The sequence below is a fragment of the Macaca nemestrina genome, chromosome 3 (assembly GCF_043159975.1).
Source record: "Macaca nemestrina isolate mMacNem1 chromosome 3, mMacNem.hap1, whole genome shotgun sequence".
Lineage (NCBI taxonomy): Eukaryota > Metazoa > Chordata > Mammalia > Primates > Cercopithecidae > Macaca > Macaca nemestrina.
Window position 1 is genome coordinate 190,634,375 of NC_092127.1, and position 18,064 is coordinate 190,652,438.

Here is an 18,064-nt window from a genome sequence, read left to right on the forward strand (position 1 = left end):
CAGGCTGGTCTCAAACTCCTGGGCTCAAGTGATCTTCCCACCTCGGCCTCCCAAAGTGCTGGGATTACAGGTGTGAGCTACTGCTCCCCACCCCGATGAGCAGTCTTTTCTAAAATACATGTAACTGCCCTGAAATAGGGTCCATGGAGAGGGATCCTGAGCAGCTTCATCCCCTGCTGCCCCTTTAAAATGTCTTCAGTGGGAAAATCACAATTGTGCTTCCCACATAGACCTTCAATCAGTGAGGCTCAGAGAGTTTCAAGATTGCTTTTACTGGAATGCATTCAGTTGTCAACATTTGACTTTTTCTTTTCTTCACTAAGAATTCTAGACAAAACAGAAAATTTTAAAAAGACAGAAAACCTAGTTAACTTTCAGTAGTAATATGTTATTTTTAAGTTACATTAATAAGGCCAGGCACCATGGCTCACACCTGTAATCCTAGTACTTTGGGGGGCCAAGGCAGGAGGATTGCTTAAGTCCGGGAGTTTGAGACTAGCCTGGGCAACATAGTGAGACCCTGTCTCTATAAGAAACTTAAAAATGAGCTGGTAATGGCGGTGTGCACCTGTAGTCCCAGCTTGCTTTGGGAAGCTGAGGCAGCAATATTGCTTAAGCCCTGGGGTACAAGGCTGCAGTGAGCTATGATTGTGCCACTGCACTCCAACCTGGGCAACAAAGTGAGACCCCCATCTCTAAAAAAAATTAAATTCATAAAAATATTCAGAAAAATTTAAAATCTTAACTCTTGACTTTAGAATAATATTCAAATAATATTGTATTAAGGAATAGCTATGTCAGTTCATGACCAAAGTCACTAAATGCTCTTGAAATAACAATTCAGGTAAAGAAGACGAAATTCTCACGATCTCCCCGAGGGCCATGTTTGTTTCATCCAAAGGCCACACCTTTCTAGCAGCAGGTACGTTTCTGTAGCTTACTTTATGCATTTTCATAGAGTTCAATGGTTTAGAAATTGAACAATTCAAAGGTACTTATGGAATTCATTCTTTCAAATAAATTCTTTTTTTTTTTTTTTGAAACAGCGTCTCGCTCTTGTGGCCCAGCCTGGAGTGCAATGGTGCGATCTTGGCTCACTGCAACCTCTGCCTCCTGGGTTCAAGCGATTCTCCTGCCTCATCCTCCCAAGTAACTGGGATTACAGGTGTGCGCCACCACGCCTGGCTAATTTTTGTATTTTTAGTAGAGACAGGGTTTCACCGTGTTGGTCAGGCTGGTCTCGAACTCCTGACCTCAGGTGATCTGCCCACTTTGGCCTCCCAAAGTACTGGGATTACAGGCATAAGCCACTGCAGCCAGCCTCTTTCAAATAAATTCTAAGGCACAGTACATAATAACAAGTTTTGCTTCCAGTGTCCCCTCATCACCATATCTAAATCCCAGATACCCTTGGTCCCCACCCCTGTGCTTTGTCTGCCCTGCTCTTTGCGGCCTTGCCCGGCCCTGCTTCTCCCAGCTCAGTATCACCTCCACTCCAGGCCCTTTCCCAGCCATTCCTCTTCCCCAGAGACCATCTTAGTGCACTCCTTTGCCTCCTCCGTGCCTTTGCTCAATGACACTTTGTTGATGAGGCCTATAAGGTAACTGGTCATCCTATTTATAACAACAACTCCCCTCCACGCACACACTCTCACTCACTCCTGAGCCTCCTCACCTTGTGCGAGCCTCCCCATTTCATTTCTCACCTCCTGACACTGAGGCCAGAAGACCCTGGGAGATGGGAGGCGGGGACGTGGACCTTGAGGCTACAGTCAGGAGAGTCTGAGGGTGGCCGGGTTGGGCAGCAACCACGAGGAACATTGCTGGCAAATTCTAAATTAATGCAGAACTGTATCTCACAGACTTTTCACAGATTGAATTGCGCATTCTTGCACATTTATCTGGGGATCCAGAACTTCTGAAGTTATTCCAGGAATCTGAAAGAGATGATGTATTTTCTACTCTGACTTCACAGTGGTAAGCTATATGAACTCACAATATTATCAGATCTGCAGGAAGGCCAATATGAGTTTAAAAGCCTGAATTATTCCAAGGCTACTTTCATAAGACAGAAATTATATATTTTTTTGTGTATGTGGCTAGTAGTTAATCATTTTGAAAAGAAGAGTAGATAACTAGGATGCCATGAGTTACCTAATTGTGAAAGAAGGGATGATTCTTCTCCACTAAAAAAGAAGTCCGTTCCTAGAAAATATAATAGAAATGATAAAATAACCAGCGAGTCCTGCACCCTACAGGTGAGCAACATGGAAAGAGTGAGCCCACGGTGCTGGCTGTGAGCCGCTGCCCTCCGAGGAGAGCAAGGTGCTTGCTGCGCACTCACACCTCAGCCCGTCTGTGGGCCAGGGGCTTCTTGAGCTGCAGGTGAAAGAGCCTGCCTGAGTGGCTTACACTCTTGGAGAATTCCAGAGGCAGATGGGCTCGGGTTTTGTTGGGCAGCTTGGCAGGGTCGTCCCAGGCCCGTCCTTCTGCATCATATTCTCAGGATGTTGGCTTCTCTTCCTCCTTGTGGAATACCTGCTCCAGTCTCCAAAGCAGGATGGAGAGACAGGTGCGAGGCTCTCCTCTCACCCCTCTCCTCTGCCCAGGAAAGTCAAGGGGCTCTTGCAGAGCCCAGTGCAGACAACAGCTACACCCCACTTTCTAGAGCAGGTCATGCAGCTGCACCAGCTGCAAGGGAGGTGGAGAGATTCTACTCCACAAAAAGGAGGAGTGATTATTGTGTTAGGTGTATACATGGCAGGTGTTCACCGGGCCAGGCGCATCAGTGCCCCTTTGAGGAGGGGAGGGGGAGAGTGTGCTGGCTGGTGGAAGGTCCCTGTGTCTGAGTCACCGTCCCCTTCCTCAGCAGCTGCAGGCGCCACCTTCCCATCACCTTGGGCCTCTTCTGCTCCCCCTGCAGCCCCCTCACCCCTCCCTACCCTTCCCCTCCCAGCTCATCTCCTGACACCTGTTCACCCTCACCACGTCACACAGAAAGGCTGCCCAGCACCTACGGGGTGGGAGATGAGGAAGCGGATCGGGGGGTCCCTCAGGGGTGGAAGCCAGAGGGGAGAAGTCAGAGGAGCAGAGTCCTAAGCAGGTTGGGGGGGGGTCTGTCCCCTCACTAGGCCGGCCCCCTGCATTCCCTGCGTTCTTAAGCCCCTGCACTCCCCTCCCCATGTGCTGTCTCTGCCTCTGTCTTTGCTGAAGGCAGGGGGACCTGCAAGGGCTCTGGCTGCTTTCTGGCCTGGTTGCCACCCACTCTCCCTGTGCTCCCTCTTCAGCTACCCTGGCTGGTCTTGAGCACACCAGTTACCCGCCTCACTCCGGCCTTTCCTGCCCTGGGGCTCAGGAAGCTCTTTCCCCAAATGTCCGTGTGTCTCCCTCCACCACCTTATCCAAGTGGGCCCTCCCGGCATCTCCTCAGGGCCCTCCCCTGACTACCCTCCCCTGATGCTGGGCACACTGCCACTCCTCTCTGGTCTCCACTCGTCTTTGGTGCGATGCACATTCTCATGTATTGCTCTACTGTTCATCCTGCTGCAGCATCAGCGCCCAGGGGCCGAGACCTCATCCACTCTGGTCCCTACTGTGCTCCACAAAGGGTGGGGACTCACAAAGGATTTGTCAAATAAATGAACAAATAGTATAGAACTCAAACTTGTGTTTGAATCAGAAAATCTCTCCAAAAAGGCTACCACCACAGGACTCTTACTTGAATGACAAAATTCAGGAAGAAATATTTTATATACCAGGAGCAGAGGATTGAGAATGTTACTGTACACTCAACTGGACTTTGGAGTAGCTGTGAAATTGTGTTTATAGTGACAGCAGGGAAAGTGAGAAAAGCAAAGAATAATGAAGTGTTTGCCCAGCCCAGGAAGAGGCACTGTACTGGGTGGATGTGACGAGCACGGCACATGGTGGGGTCCAGGGCAGCAGGAGCCAAGGCCAGCTCTTGAGCACTGGGTCCTGCCTCTCACCCCATATCCAGGGCATCTTCTTGTTCTCTCCCATCCTCTTCCCTCATCCTCAGACCCTGTACCCTACCCTCTGTGACCCGGTCCTTTCACACGAGTGGCCTCCACCCCAGTCAGGGCCCACTCGGGGACTCCAACTCTCCACCTCTGAATGCCCAGATCTGCACCGGGTCCTCGCTAGCCTCACTCACAACTCTGCCAGTGGCCTTCCTCCTGGCATCTCTTTCCAGGTCTTTCACTTAGCCAGTCTTGCCTGTACCCCACTGAGCTCCAAAAGCACGGAGACCCAGTCAGCTCCAGCTCCTCCTGGGCACTCCGGAAAGGTCCCAGGATGGATCCCAGGACACACACAGACCCATTCTTCTCTCTGCTCAGCCCCATCAGCTGCCCCCTTAGGAAGCTGTGCTCCTCTGACTTCTCCCTGCTCTCTGGCTTCCAGCCCTGAGTGATTCCCATTACTTACTTGCTCACCACTTACCCCACCCCAGGTGCTGGAAGAAGTTGCAAGGTGGTGGCAGCTGAGTCCAATAGAAATTCAGGCCATGTGGACTCAGAGAAGCCCTTAATATTCTCGACTTCCTGTCTTCTCTTGTTGCTCCAGACTTTTTTGATCTCCCACAAATAACTACTATTCTCTCTTAATCTCCAAAAAGAACCTCCCCTCTTACTTAAATGACAAAGTAGAAAGCCTAAGACAGGGGCTTCTGAACTCCCTTCCACCCTGCCTCAGTGTCTCCATGTACCCTCCTCCCTCTCTCCAATGGCTCCTGTCTCAAAGGAGGGAGCTTCTCTATTGCCAGGATAAGGAGTGTGCAGTGTAGATCTCCAGGAGTTGCCACGTGTCTAGACCTGTGTGCCTGGTTCCTCCCACAGCTGTGCGGTGTACAGCCAGCCCAGCCTTACATGGCAGCCTTCATCCATATTCCTTTTATTTTCCATGTTTACTCTAGCATTGTTAATATATCCTTGTTGATTTCCTCGTTCCCCTCTACTGGGGGACAAAAATCCTGCTTTAGGATTCCCCTAAATAGAACCCTAGAAAGAAATCCTATCTTCAACCTGGTTGAAGACCTCGTTTATTGCTTATACAAAAGAAATCTACACTTACTCCCTATACTTTCTCACTGCCACCTCTTTCTTGCTTCTTAAAACAAACTTTCATTTTACCTACATAGGCCTTTATTTGTATTTGAAGCCCAGAACTCCTCACATCTAAGACAATGATTGCCTCCAGGGTGTTTCTGGCTCCAAGGTCCAGGGCCAGCAACAGCAGCGAGACCCCACCCCCAGCAAGGGACAAGTCAGAGACTGCACAGGGTCTTTGTGGGTGTGCGGCAGCCCTGGTCCCTGCCTGTCCCGGTGCTTTCTCCTGGTCTCTGTGCCCCCGCTCCTGGGAAAACATCCTTCTCCCAAGCTCTCACCATCTTTTAAAATCAAGATATAATTCACAGACCATAGAATTCACCCTTTTAAGGTTACAATTGGCCTGGCACAGTGGCTCATGCCCATAATCCCAGCATTTGGGGAGGCAAAGAGGAGAGGATCACTTGAGGCCAGGAGTTTGAGTCCAGCCTGGGCAACATTGCAAGACTCCCATCTCTACAAAAAAAATTTTAAAAAAATTAGCCAGATGAGGTGGCACACGCCTGTCCTGTAGTCCTGGCTGCTGGAGAGGCTAAGAAGAGAGGATTGCTTGAGCCCAGGTTGAGGCTGCAGTGAGCTCCAGCCTTGACAGAGTAAGACCCTGTCTCTCAAAAAATAAAGTTACAGTCACCGCTATCTAATTCCAGAACATTTCCATCACCCTGAAAAGAAGCCTCATGCCCATTAACCACCACTCCCAATTCACCCCGCCTTCTAGCCCTGGAAACCACTCATCTACTTTCTGTCTCTAGATTTACCTATTCTGGACACTTCACATTAATGAAATTGTATAACAGGGAACCTTTTGTATCTGGCTTCTTTTACTGAACATAGTATTTTTTCAAGGTGTATCCATGCTGTAGGAGGTAACAGTACTTCATTCCTTTTTATGGCTGAAAAATATTCTATTATATAGAATAATATATTCTATATATTTCAATATAAATAAGCCAATAATCCATGTATTTATCTATTCATCAGATGTCCTTCAATGGACATTTGGGTTGTTTCTACTTTTTGTCAGTTATGAACAATGCATTATGCATGTTTGTATATAGATTTGGTTTTGGTTTTGGCTTTGGTTTTGGGTTTTTTTTTGAGACAGGGTCACACTCTGTCGCCTAGGCTGGAGACCAAAGGCATGATCTTGGCTTACTGCAACCTCTGCCTTCCAGGTTTGAGTGATTCTCCAGCCTTAGCCTCCTGAGTAGCTGGGACCACAGGTACATGCCACCATGCCTGGCTGATTTTTTTTTTTTAGACAGGGCCTCACCCTGTTGCCCAGACTGGAGTGCAGTGGCACAATCTCGGCTCACTGCAACCTCTGTCTCCCAGGCTCAAGAGATTCTCCTGCCTCAGCCTCCCAAGTAGCTGGGATTACAGGCGTGTGCCACTGCCACCCAGCTAATTTTTGTAACTTTAGTAGTGACAGGGTTTCACTGTATTGGCCAGGCTGGTCTTGAACTCCTGACTTCAAATGATCCGTCTGCCTTGGCCTCCCAAAGTGCTGGGATTACAGGCATGAGGCACTGCACCCAGCCTAATTTTTGTATTTTTAGCAGAGATGAGGTTTTGCCATGTTGGCCAGGCTGATCTCAAACTCCTGATTACAAAGCAACCTGCCTGCCTCGGGCTCCCAAAGTGCTGGGATTACAGGCGTGAACCACCACATCCGGCTGAGGTTTTGTTTTGTTTTGTTTTGTTTCTGAGATAAGATCTCGATCTGTCACCCTTAGTGGGAGTGCAGTGGTTCACTGCCACTCACAGCTTACTCCAGCCTCGACCTCCTGCTGGACTCAACAGTCCTCCCACCTCAGCCTCCTGAGTACCTGAGACCACAGGCACATGCCACCATGCCTGGTTAGATTTTTTTTTCTTCTCTTTGGTAGAGGTTGTCTTCCTATGTTGCCTAGGCTGGCCTCAGACTCCTGGGCTCAGGCGATCCTCCCTCCTTGGCCTCCCAAAGTGCTGGGATTACAGGTGTGAGCTACCGCCCCTGGTCTGTGTGCAAGTTTTTGTGCAGACATACATTTAAATTTATCCTGAGTATATACCTAGGAGTAGACATGCTGGGTCATAAAATAATTCTATGTTTAACTTTTTTCATTGTGGTAAAATACCTGTCACATAAAATTTACTGTCTTAATCATTTAAAATGTGCAATTCAGTGGTACCCATATTTAACTTTTCCATGACCTGCTAAATAATTTTCCAAAAATGCTGCACCATTTTACATTCCCATAAGTATATGGGGTTCAAGCTTCTCCACATTCTCACCAATACTTCGTATTACCTGTCTTTTTGATTCTAGCCATCCTGTGAGTGTGAAGTGGTATCTCATTGAGCTGTGACTTGCATTTCCTTGATGGGGATGGGTGTTGAGCATGGTTTTGTGGACTTGTCATTTACTCTCTGTCCCTGCCCCTCCTCTACACCTGAACACAGGTGCACCCTGGAGTGTTTTACTTGCCTGCCTTTCTCTGTGTCCCTCCTCCCAGAAGGTGTCCTTTTTTCTCACTTTCGCTTTCCTTCCAGTTAGGATATAAGACAATATAGAATTTTTAAAGTATGTAATAAATTTAATAACACCCCTGCTCTCTCTCCAGAGATACAGAAAGTCTTAGAAGATGGTTTTAGTTCAGGCAGGAAGACCATTTTGCTTCTTGGTTAACCTTTGAGCTTTGTTGCCACCTTAGCGCTTGGATGGAATAGGTGTCCTGGATTTCCTCCCTTAGAATGCATGAGAGAATCTCTCTGCAATTCAGTGCGAGTGTTGGTGATTAGATCACAAGTGTTACTTTCTTCAGTGGGCCCAAAGCTACTCTGGCTGTTGCTAACCAAGTATTACAGCAAAGCATTTTTGTCAAAGTACTGGGCGAAGGATATAGGTAAAGTGGGAAATGTATAGCATGAAATGCTTACATTCGAAATCAGGAAAGATCTCAAGTCAATAAGTTTCTATCTCAAGAAACTTGAAAAAGAAGAGCAAAATAAACCCACAGCAAGCAGAAGGAATGAAATAATAAACAACAGAAATCAATGAAATTGACAAGCAGAAAACAATAGAGGAAATCAATGAAAAAAACTGGTTCTTTGAAAAATCAGTAAAATTGATAAACTCTAGCAAGGGTGACAAAAAATGAAAATAGATGATGTAAATCATCAATATCAGGAACGAAATAGGAGATATCACCATAGATTCTGCAGACATCAAAAGGATAAAAAGGGAATACTATAACAATTCAACAATTTAGAAGAAATGGACCAATTTCTTGAAAATCACAAACTACCAAAATCTAACTAAGATGAAATGGATACCCTAAATATTCCTATAACTATTAAAGAAATTGAGTTTGTCCCTTAAAAGTTCCTGAAAAAGAAATCCTCAGGCTCAGATGGCTTCCCTGGAGATTTTTTTTTTTTTTCTTTTTTTTTTTTTGAGACAGAGTCTCTCTCTGTGTCCCAGGCTGGAGTGCAGTGATGCAATCTCGGCTCACTGCAACTTCCGCCTCCCAGGTTCAAGAGATTCTCCTGCCTCAGCCTCCAGAGTAGCTGGGATTACAGGCACCTGCCACCGTGCCCAGCTAATTTTTGTATTTTTAGTAGAGACGGGATTTCACCATGTTGGCCAGGCTGGTCTCGAGCTCCTGACCTCAAGTGATCTGCCTGCCTCGGCCTCCCAGAGTGCTAGGATTACAGGCATGAGCTACCACACCCAGGCCCCAACAACATATTTTAATGGTGAAAGATGCCTTCCCCCTAAGATCAGGAACAACTTGTTAATATTGCATATCGAAGTTCTAGCCACTGCACAAGATAAAAAAAAGGAAATGACATATAGATTGGAAAGGAAGAAATAAAACTGTCTCTCTTTGCAGATGACATGATTGTCTATGTGGAAAATCCCACAGAACAGACAAAAAATTGTTTTTAACCCTTAGAATTAATAAGTAAGTTCACCAAGGTTGCAATTCCCAAAATCAGCTCACAAAAATTGGTCACATTTCTATAAATTGACAATGAACATGCAGAAATCAAAATTTAAAACGCAATGCCATTAATAATCACTCCAAAGATGGCCAAGCATGATGGCTCATACCTGTAATCCCAGTACTGTGGGAGGCCAAGGTGGGTGGATCACCTGAGGTCAGGAGTTCGAGAGCATCCTGGCCAACATGATGAAACCCCGTCTCTACTAAAAAAACAAAAAATTAGCCAGTTGTAGTGATGGATGCCTGTAATCTCAACTACTTGAGAGACTGAGGCAGGAGAATCACTTGAACCCACGAGGTGGAGGTTGCAGTGATCTGAGATTGAGCCACTACACTCCAGCCTGGGCAACAAGAGCAAAACTATCTCTAAAAAAAAAAAAAATCACTCCAAAGATAATAAAGTACTTAAATTTCAGTTAACAAAACATATACAAGATATGTATGCCTAAAGGTATAAAATGCTGATGAAAGGAATCAAAGAATTCAAGAGAAATACCATGTTCATGGTATGGAAAACTCAACATACAAATAATGTCAGTTCTCCCAAAATTGGTCTGTAGGTTTATAGTGCAATTCCTGTTAAAACCCAAACAAGGTTTTTGTAGACACAGAGAAGCTTAGTCTAAAATGTAGATGAAAAGGCACAGGGCTTAGAATAACTAAAACCATTTTGAAGAAGAATAAGATGGAAGGAATCACTCCACCTGATATTAAAACTTTATACATATAGTAATCAAGAGAGTGTGGTACTGACAGAAGGATAGGTACTAGATCAGTGGAACAGAAAAGAGAAACCAGAAATAGACCCAAACAAATATACTTTACCAATTTTTGACAAAGGTGTAACATATTAGACAGAAAATAATTCTCTTCAGATTTGTGTCAAGCCGAGCACTCATAAAGCCAACTTGAAAAGTTCATATCTACATTGGATATAGCATATGTCTTCCCTGTATTTTATTAGCTTGTATTAGTTCTTGGGAGAACTTCAAAAATAAGAAGCTTTTAATATTTGCATGGTGGTTGCTTCTAATTCCCCATCAGCAATAGTAATCCAACATTTGTGACTTACACTGTAATTAGTTGCTGTGGAAATAATTCTTATGTTCCAAACAGAGGACTAGAATAGCATGTGGTAAAAAAGCAGCAAGATCAAATACACTCTTAAAAATGTTTGTTTCATGTAAATGCCTTATTGTTTGAAACACAAAAAGCAAAAAGGCAATTTGATGTGATATTCTGAAATATTTAGTAATGTTTTCAAAGAATAACAATTTCCTTGAAAAACCTTTAAGCTTATATAAATGGAGTTTGGAAGAAATAAAAGAAATCAACTATAAAGCCACAATTTGAGAGACTGGTGCTGACACCCAGAGAGCTGGGAATTCCCCAGGGAATGCACATCAGACAGGACCTCAGAGCTGCTTGCTGCAGCTCCAGCAACTTCACACACACACATGTGTGCACACACATGCATACTCACACAAGCAAAAGACACAGCCATTATGCACTGCGGGGCCCAAGACATGCCATTGAGGCGCCTTCTTCAAGGAACCATCGTGTCCTTGGCTCGTTAGGTGAATTCCTAAAAGTTTTATAAAATGCAAATAAAAAACAATTCTTATCAGCTGTGCATTCAACTCAGCATTTTCAGACTGAAACTTAGAAGAATTTTTTTTTTTTTTTTTTTTTTTTTTTTGAGACGGAGTCTTGCTCTGTCACCCAGGCTGGAGTGCAGTGGCCGGATCTCAGCTCACTGCAAGCTCCGCCTCCCGGGTTCACGCCATTCTCCTGCCTCAGCTTCCCGAGTAGCTGGGACTACAGGCGCCCGCCACCTTGCCCGGCTAAGTTTTTGTATTTTTAGTAGAGACGGGGTTTCACTGTGTTAGCCAGGATGGTCTCGATCTCCTGACCTCGTGATCCACCCGTCTCGGCCTCCCAAAGTGCTGGGATTACAGGCTTGAGCCACCGCGCCCGGCCAGAAGAATTTTTAATTGCAGAATATGTTCATTTTTTCTTCTGCTTAAGATGGTTTTGGAGTGCTTCTCTGAGACTGCCTCTACTTGCAGATGACATGATTGTCAGTGTAGAAAATTCCAAGAAATATACAGAAAAAGTACAGGCAAGTGTGGAAGACAGTATTGCTGTCTGTGGCTCCCTGTCCAGGGAAGATGGTGCTTCCGTACCCGGTAGGTGTCAGACGTGGCCATGTGACTTGCCAGTGGAACATGAGTAAAAGTGACATGTCACTCCTAAGCAAGACTTTAAGAGTCTGCACGTGGTTCCTCTTCATCTCTTTCCCTCTGTTACAACTGCTGGTAAGGAAAAATATGTCATGCAAACACTAGGCATAAGAAAGCCAGTTACTAGACTAGTATCAGTGTAAACTGCAAGACAAAAAGTGTTGCTGGATAAAAAGGGACATTTCATAGTGATAAAAGGGCCAATTCATCAAGAAGATATAGTAATCCTAAATTTTATTGCACCTGTTAAAACAACTTTAAAATACCTAAAGCAAAAATTGACAGAACTAAAGAGTGAAATCGAATTTACATTTCATTCAATCATTCATTCCCTGAAAAAGTCTCATTGCTTTTCTCAGAAGGGGAATTTCTATTTAAATAAAGTTTAATAAATGTGCAATTAAGATGCCATATTGTATTATTTTGATTATTGCTCTTTTAGGATACAATTTATGTTACTGATTTCAGGCTGTCTGCATTGTTAAACATTGATTACCATACATTATTTTTTCCTAGACCCTGTGTGGTGCTTCCTTAAGAAAGTTGTACCGGCCGGGCGCGGTGGCTCAAGCTTGTAATCCCAGCACTTTGGGAGGCCAAGGCGGGCAGATCACGAGGTCAGGAGATCGAGACCATCCTGGCTAACATGGTGAAACCCCGTCTCTACTAAAAATACAAAAAAATTAACCGGGCGTGGTGGTGCGCACCTGTAGTCCCAGCTACTCGGGAGGCTGAGGCAGGAGAATGGCGTGAACCCAGGAGGCGAAGCTTGCAGTGAGCCAAGATCTCGCCACTGCACTCCAGCCTGGATAACACAGCGAGACTTTGTCTCAAAAAAAAAAAAAAAGAAAAAGAAAGTTGTGCCGTAACGATTAATTATAGCAAAGGACTCCCCCCATGATTAGCTCTGCTTCAGAGGTTCCTTTTGTTTTTTGTTTTTCTTTTTTTTTTTTTTTTTTTTTGAGATGGAGTCTTGCTCTGTCTCCTGGGCTGGAGTGCAGTGGCCAGATCTCAGCTCACTGCAAGCCCCGCCTCCCAGGTTTACGCCATTCTCCTGCCTCAGCCTCCCGTGTAGCTGGGACTACAGGCGCCCGCCACCTCGCCCAGCTAGTTTTTTGTATTTTTTAGTAGAGACGGGGTTTCGCCGTGTTAGCCAGGATGGTCTCGATCTCCTGACCTCGTGATCCGCCCGTCTTGGCCTCCCAAAGTGCTGGGATTACAGGCTTGAGCCACCGTGCCGGCCTGTTTTTTGTTTTTCATTTTCAATCATTTCCTCCTAAATGATATTGCTTAATCTTTGAGATTCTTCTACTAAAAAATTTACCAGATCCCTGGCACATCTAATTCCTTCCAGTATTTCTATAATCATTGATGATTTTTAATGATTTAGTGTTTCACAAGCCCTCAAAACCTCCTAGCGCTACAAACCCTCCAAAGCAGCAGCTCTGCTTAGCGGGCAGAGCAGACGCCCACTCCTGTGAATGAGCAGAGCCCCCACTCTCGGTGGAAGAGCCTGGTGGACCGTCTCCTCATTGCCCACGAGGAAAGCGTCTTTGCATGCCTGAGGACCATGGCCATTTTGTCATTTCCCATCAAGGTTTTGAAGATTAGTGTGCCATACTGAGGGGGCACCCGTGGAAGAAGGGGTGAATGTCAGCCACAAATTTCTGGCACTGTCCGGGGTGTCTCTGGTTAGCTGCAGCCAAGTTCCAGAGCTTGAGCAACACACAAAGAATCACACTGCATGCTTTACAGGGAGAAAGCCAGGAGAAAATAATTGCGACAAAATTACCCTAAAAGTCTTCTTCAATTTTAGTGGGCGTCAATACATGTGATTCACTGCATGGTTAATTAGGAGCTGTAATCGAGATTTAGAAGAAAAACTCACCGAATTTAAACTTTTGTTCTGACCACCTTGTGGACATCCTCCTTTCTGTACCTAGGAGCGTTCTCTCCCTCTTTTTATTCTGCATTCTATCCCTTTAACAATACAAATAGCTAATATTTATCGAGTTCTTACTATATGTCTAGGTTTTTCTAAGCACATCTGATGAAATACCAACCACCACTTAGGATGCTGCTATTGTCCCCATCTTATGGATTAGGAAACTGAGGCCTGGGGCCTTTAAGAAACGTGCCTGGGGGGGCACAGTTGTCCAGCGAGAGAAGCAGCCACCTTCCTTACCCATACAGTCTGATTCTGGAGCTTTGATCTGAGCCCTTGGGTCTTGGCAAGTCAATGCCTCGTACCTTTCTCTTAGCCTCCTGTGTTTAGAATCATCACAGTCGAGCCCTGGCCAGAAAGAGAAGGGACCCTCAGCTGGGACTGCTTGGAGTCAGGAAGACTTCTCTGAAGAATTTAGGAGAAACTGAGTGTTTAAGAGTCAGGAGAAATCCAGCAGAGGAAGAGAAGGGGTGCTCACCAGGCAAAAGGAGCAAAGGTGCAAAGTGTTCAGATGAAGAGCATCGCAGAGGTATCGTGGGATCAGGTGATGCTCAGAGGAGAAGCAGTGGCCCAGTGCCTGGCTCATGGCAAGACCTCAGGAGTGGTTGATGTGTCCATCATTGGCAATATGTGGCTGTTGTGGTCATTGTAGCTCCTCTCTGTCCTGAGCTCAGGCCAGCATTCCAGTCCTCAGGGGCGGTTTTCCATGGCTATCCCACAAACACTTCAAACTCAGTGGGTCTGGAGGGAGCTCAGTGCCATGGCCAGTACCTCAGGCAGCGGTCATGCCTCCTCTCTTCCTCTCTCCCACCTCACATTCCCCAGGCCAGTGGTCCCCCTGGCCTTAGACCTTTTCTCTCTTCCTGTTTCCACAACCTCAGCTTAGGCCTTTGTTATCTCCCACATCTACCATTGTAATAATTTCCTGGCTGGTCCCCCACTCCCCAACTCCAATCCACGCCCTAATGCTACCCCGTTATCTCTCTGAGATTCAGTCAGATCATGCAACCCCTCCAAGCCTTCAATGGCTGACAGTATTTACCCACCGCAAGCCATGCATGAAACACCAAAGCACCCCTGTGAGACTCAGAGATGAGAAAAGATACTATTGCTGCTAGTATGTATGGTTACTCTGGTTGATGAAATAATTAAACAAGCTTAAAACCTGGAAAGGAGGAAGCAAACCCATCATTTGGTGAAGACAGTATGATTATCTGCCTAGGAAACCAAGTGAATCAACTAAAAGAAAACTATTAAAAACTATTAAAACTAGGACCTGGAAGAAGACTAGGCACAGATTAATATACAGAAATTACCTCCCCAAATATAAACAACCGGTTAGAAAATGTATTGGAAGAAAAGGTGCAATGAAAAAGAAAATATCTATAATAATACAATGGATAATGTGCAAGATCTGAGAAATGTGAAAAATAGGACAGATTGGAAACTTCAATTTTATGAAGATGTTACTTCTCCTTACATTAATATGTAAATATAGAAATATCCTAACAAATATGCCAAAAAATACCAGTAAGGTTTTTTTAGTAACTAGACAAACTAATCTGCAGTTTATGATGCAAAAATAATGCATAATAATCCTAAAAACTTTTTAAGAGAAGCACTAAAAAAGACCAAGTCCTGCCAGATACTAAAATATATTAATGTTAAAGTCACAGTTGCTAAAACACAGTGGTATGAATAAAAACCAGAATAGATCAATGGAAAAAAATGAAGTCCATAAAAAGACCTACTGGAATATGTGTAAACATTTAGTATATGATAAAAGATAAATGCAATTTAACTGAAAAACTGTTTCAAAGGATCTGTTAAATAATCATCTGGAAGAGCCCTGGGCTTTGTATTTGCTGGTCCTGTGTATGCTGAAAGAGGGGACAGCCAGTGACACTCTTCTTATTCAACAGCTAGGTCTTGTAAGTATTTATATGGGTTAGGAATTCACACATGCCAATTTTAGCATTATTCCCTGGGCAAAAAATTTATCAAGTAAGACAGTCTATCAAAATTACAAGACTTCTTCAAGATGATTGTCACAGGACATGGCAATACATTCTAAAGTCTAGGAGTCTCGCAAGACCTCCAAAGGCAATTTCATGGTAACAAAAGAGAGAAGAGTGCAGTAGTTAAGGATATTCATGCCAGTTTTTGCAGTTCCCAGGAAACTAGGATGGCTATTCACGTGAAAGTTCCCCATTTAACACTTTTCAAATTGGGTCTGTGATTGATGTTTCTTTCTCCACAGCTGCAGGCCAGAGAGAACATCTTCATTTCTTTCTTAGATTCAATTTTTTTTTAAATTATGAAGACTTGCATTTTAAAGACAGACTCTGGAATTTCATTAGCTAGCATTATAAGCATAGTAGGCCCATAGAGATCATTTTTGCTAGAAAAAAAAAAGTACCTGAGTAAACTCTTCCTGAGTTTGCTCAGTAAGAGTGAAGTGAGCAGCACAGAACAGGTTTTCTTCTTTGAGGACATCTTAAGAAGGCCAGAGATTAGGGAGTGACTGTCAAGTTCAACAATATGGAGGGTGTTGGAGAGCTTGCCAAGACCATCAGTTTCTGTAGAGAGAATCCCATGGTCCATTTTATCATCACCATCATCATCATCATCATCATTATTTGTCTGGGGGAGTGGGCTCCTGGACAGACTTGTGTGGAGTGTTTGGGGTCGGGAGTGATGGGTGGTGAGTCAAAGAGGATGCTTGACCATTCTGTGTACATGTGTTGATTCATGTCCCCTCCCTGCTTTCAGCTCCCCGTCTCCGCCTTGCATTATACCAGGCACTCCCTATTCCGGAGCTCACATTCTTGGGTCTTCTGGGTGATGGCTCTTCTCACCACCAGCTCTTCACCAGCTTTCATAAATATATGGAGCTCTCTTGCCTGGTGATAATCCCTCTCCTGATCTCTTTTTTCTTGTAGATTTATTCCTCTTAATTCCTTTGCATTATTTTAGTGGGATCTTGGTAGGGAGCAGAGAGAAATAGATGTGCCACCTTTAACTGGATGCCTGCTGAATGATTTTCAGCAAGGAAGTTTTCTTTTTTTTTTTTGAGACGGAGTCTTGCTCTGTCGCCCAGGCTGGAGTGCAGTGGCCGGATCATGGCTCACTGCAGGCTCCACTTCCCAGATTCACACCATTCTCCTGCCTCAGCCTCCCGAGTAGCTGGGACTATAGGCGCCTGCCACCTCGCCCGGCTAGTTTTTTTGGATTTTTTAGTAGAGACGGGGTTTCACCGTGTTCGCCAGGATGGTCTCGATCTCCTGACCTCGTGATCTGCCCGTCTCGGCCTCCCAAAGTGCTGGGATTACAGGCTTGAGCCACCGCACCCGGCCTTAGCAAGGAAGTTTTCAAATTGCATGGTGCTGAGCAGAGAATGGATTGTAGGGGAAAAAAGGCAGAGGAGACTATTGCTGCCATCCAGATGAGGGGCAGGGAACAATCAGTAGAGACGATAAAAAGGTCCAGACTCCAGCGATATTAGGAGGTGGAGGTGATGAGGTTTGGAGATGGACTGGACGTGGGAGTGCCAGTGGGGCAATTGAGGGCCAGCAGCAGGGTGGGTGGTGTGTTTTCACAAGATGTGAGGTGAGGTCAGAACGAGAGTTAAGACGCAGACGTGTTGAACCTGGGACATCTCTGCTGCACCCATGTGGAGAGGCCAAATAGGTTGTTGAGACTGGAGCTCAGATGGGATAGTGGGGGACAGATCTCAACAAAGGGTAGCTGGTGTGGTGATTGCTCTTGGGCTGCACATGACTGTATGCATGTGTGTGCCCCCGACCTGTGCACGCTTCTGAAGGGAGCCAGTCTGATTCCCTGCCACCCTGATAGGTATGCAGCACTTGGAGGGTGAATGACAGCAACAGCACACCTTTGCAGTAACTCGCACTGAGGAGTGGACAGCTTTGATCTATGACCTGAGGCCACAGTCTATCTCTGGGGCTCTTCCTCTTTCAGCCACAGATACAGCCATCATGGCTCATGTGGTCTGACTGGGATAGCTTTTACTATAAGAGGGAGATGCCACTTGCAAATGAGGCTCTCTGCTGGGTGCAGACAGCATAGGCCCATGTTGCTCAGTCAAATATCCCTCCAGAGAGTTTTAATTATTTGTTAAGGGCTCCAGGATTGTGTTTTCTGGGGGAAGTTTGGGTAAAAAGCTCAAGGACTGATCTGCCTTCCTGCTTTCCTACAAAATAAAAGTAATCAACCCTCATACATTGCCATTGGTAAATGGTGCAGCCACTGTGAAAAACAGTCTGGCAGTTCCTCAAAAAGTTAAACACAGAGTTACCATATGACCCAGCAATTCCACCCCTAGTACATACCCAACAGAAATGGAAACATATGTCCACACAAAAACTCGTACATGACGTTCATAGTGGTATTAGTCATAATAGCCAAAAGGTGGAAACACCTAACTGTCTATCAGCAGAACAAGTAAGCAAGATATGGTCTATCCATACAGTGGATTGTTGTTCTGCCATAGACATTTAATCCATTTACCTTTAAGGTTAATGTTGATATGTGAAGTTTTGTTTCTGTCATATTGCTAATTGTTTTCTGGTTTTATAAATTCTTTCTTTCATTTTCTCTGTCATTGTGGTTTGGTGGAATTCTGTAGTGGTGCCATTTGATTACTTTCACTTCCTCCTTTGTGTGATTGCTTTACCAGTGGGTTTTATACTTTTGTATGTTTCCATGATGGTGAATGTCATCCTTTTCCTTCCAAGT

The 18,064-nt window shown here is 45.0% G+C and overlaps 1 protein-coding gene across 1 annotated transcript in view; it reads left to right on the forward strand.

Annotated features, from left to right (window-relative positions):
- The window catches only part of LOC105483936 (DNA polymerase nu), a 156,814-nt gene that overhangs the window by 104,145 nt on the left and 34,605 nt on the right, over positions 1-18,064 (forward strand). The window contains exons 18-19 of the mRNA XM_071093915.1: positions 845-922; positions 1,863-1,977. Coding sequence (XP_070950016.1) covers positions 845-922; positions 1,863-1,977 — 193 coding nt within the window. The remainder of the gene's footprint in view (positions 1-844; positions 923-1,862; positions 1,978-18,064) is intronic.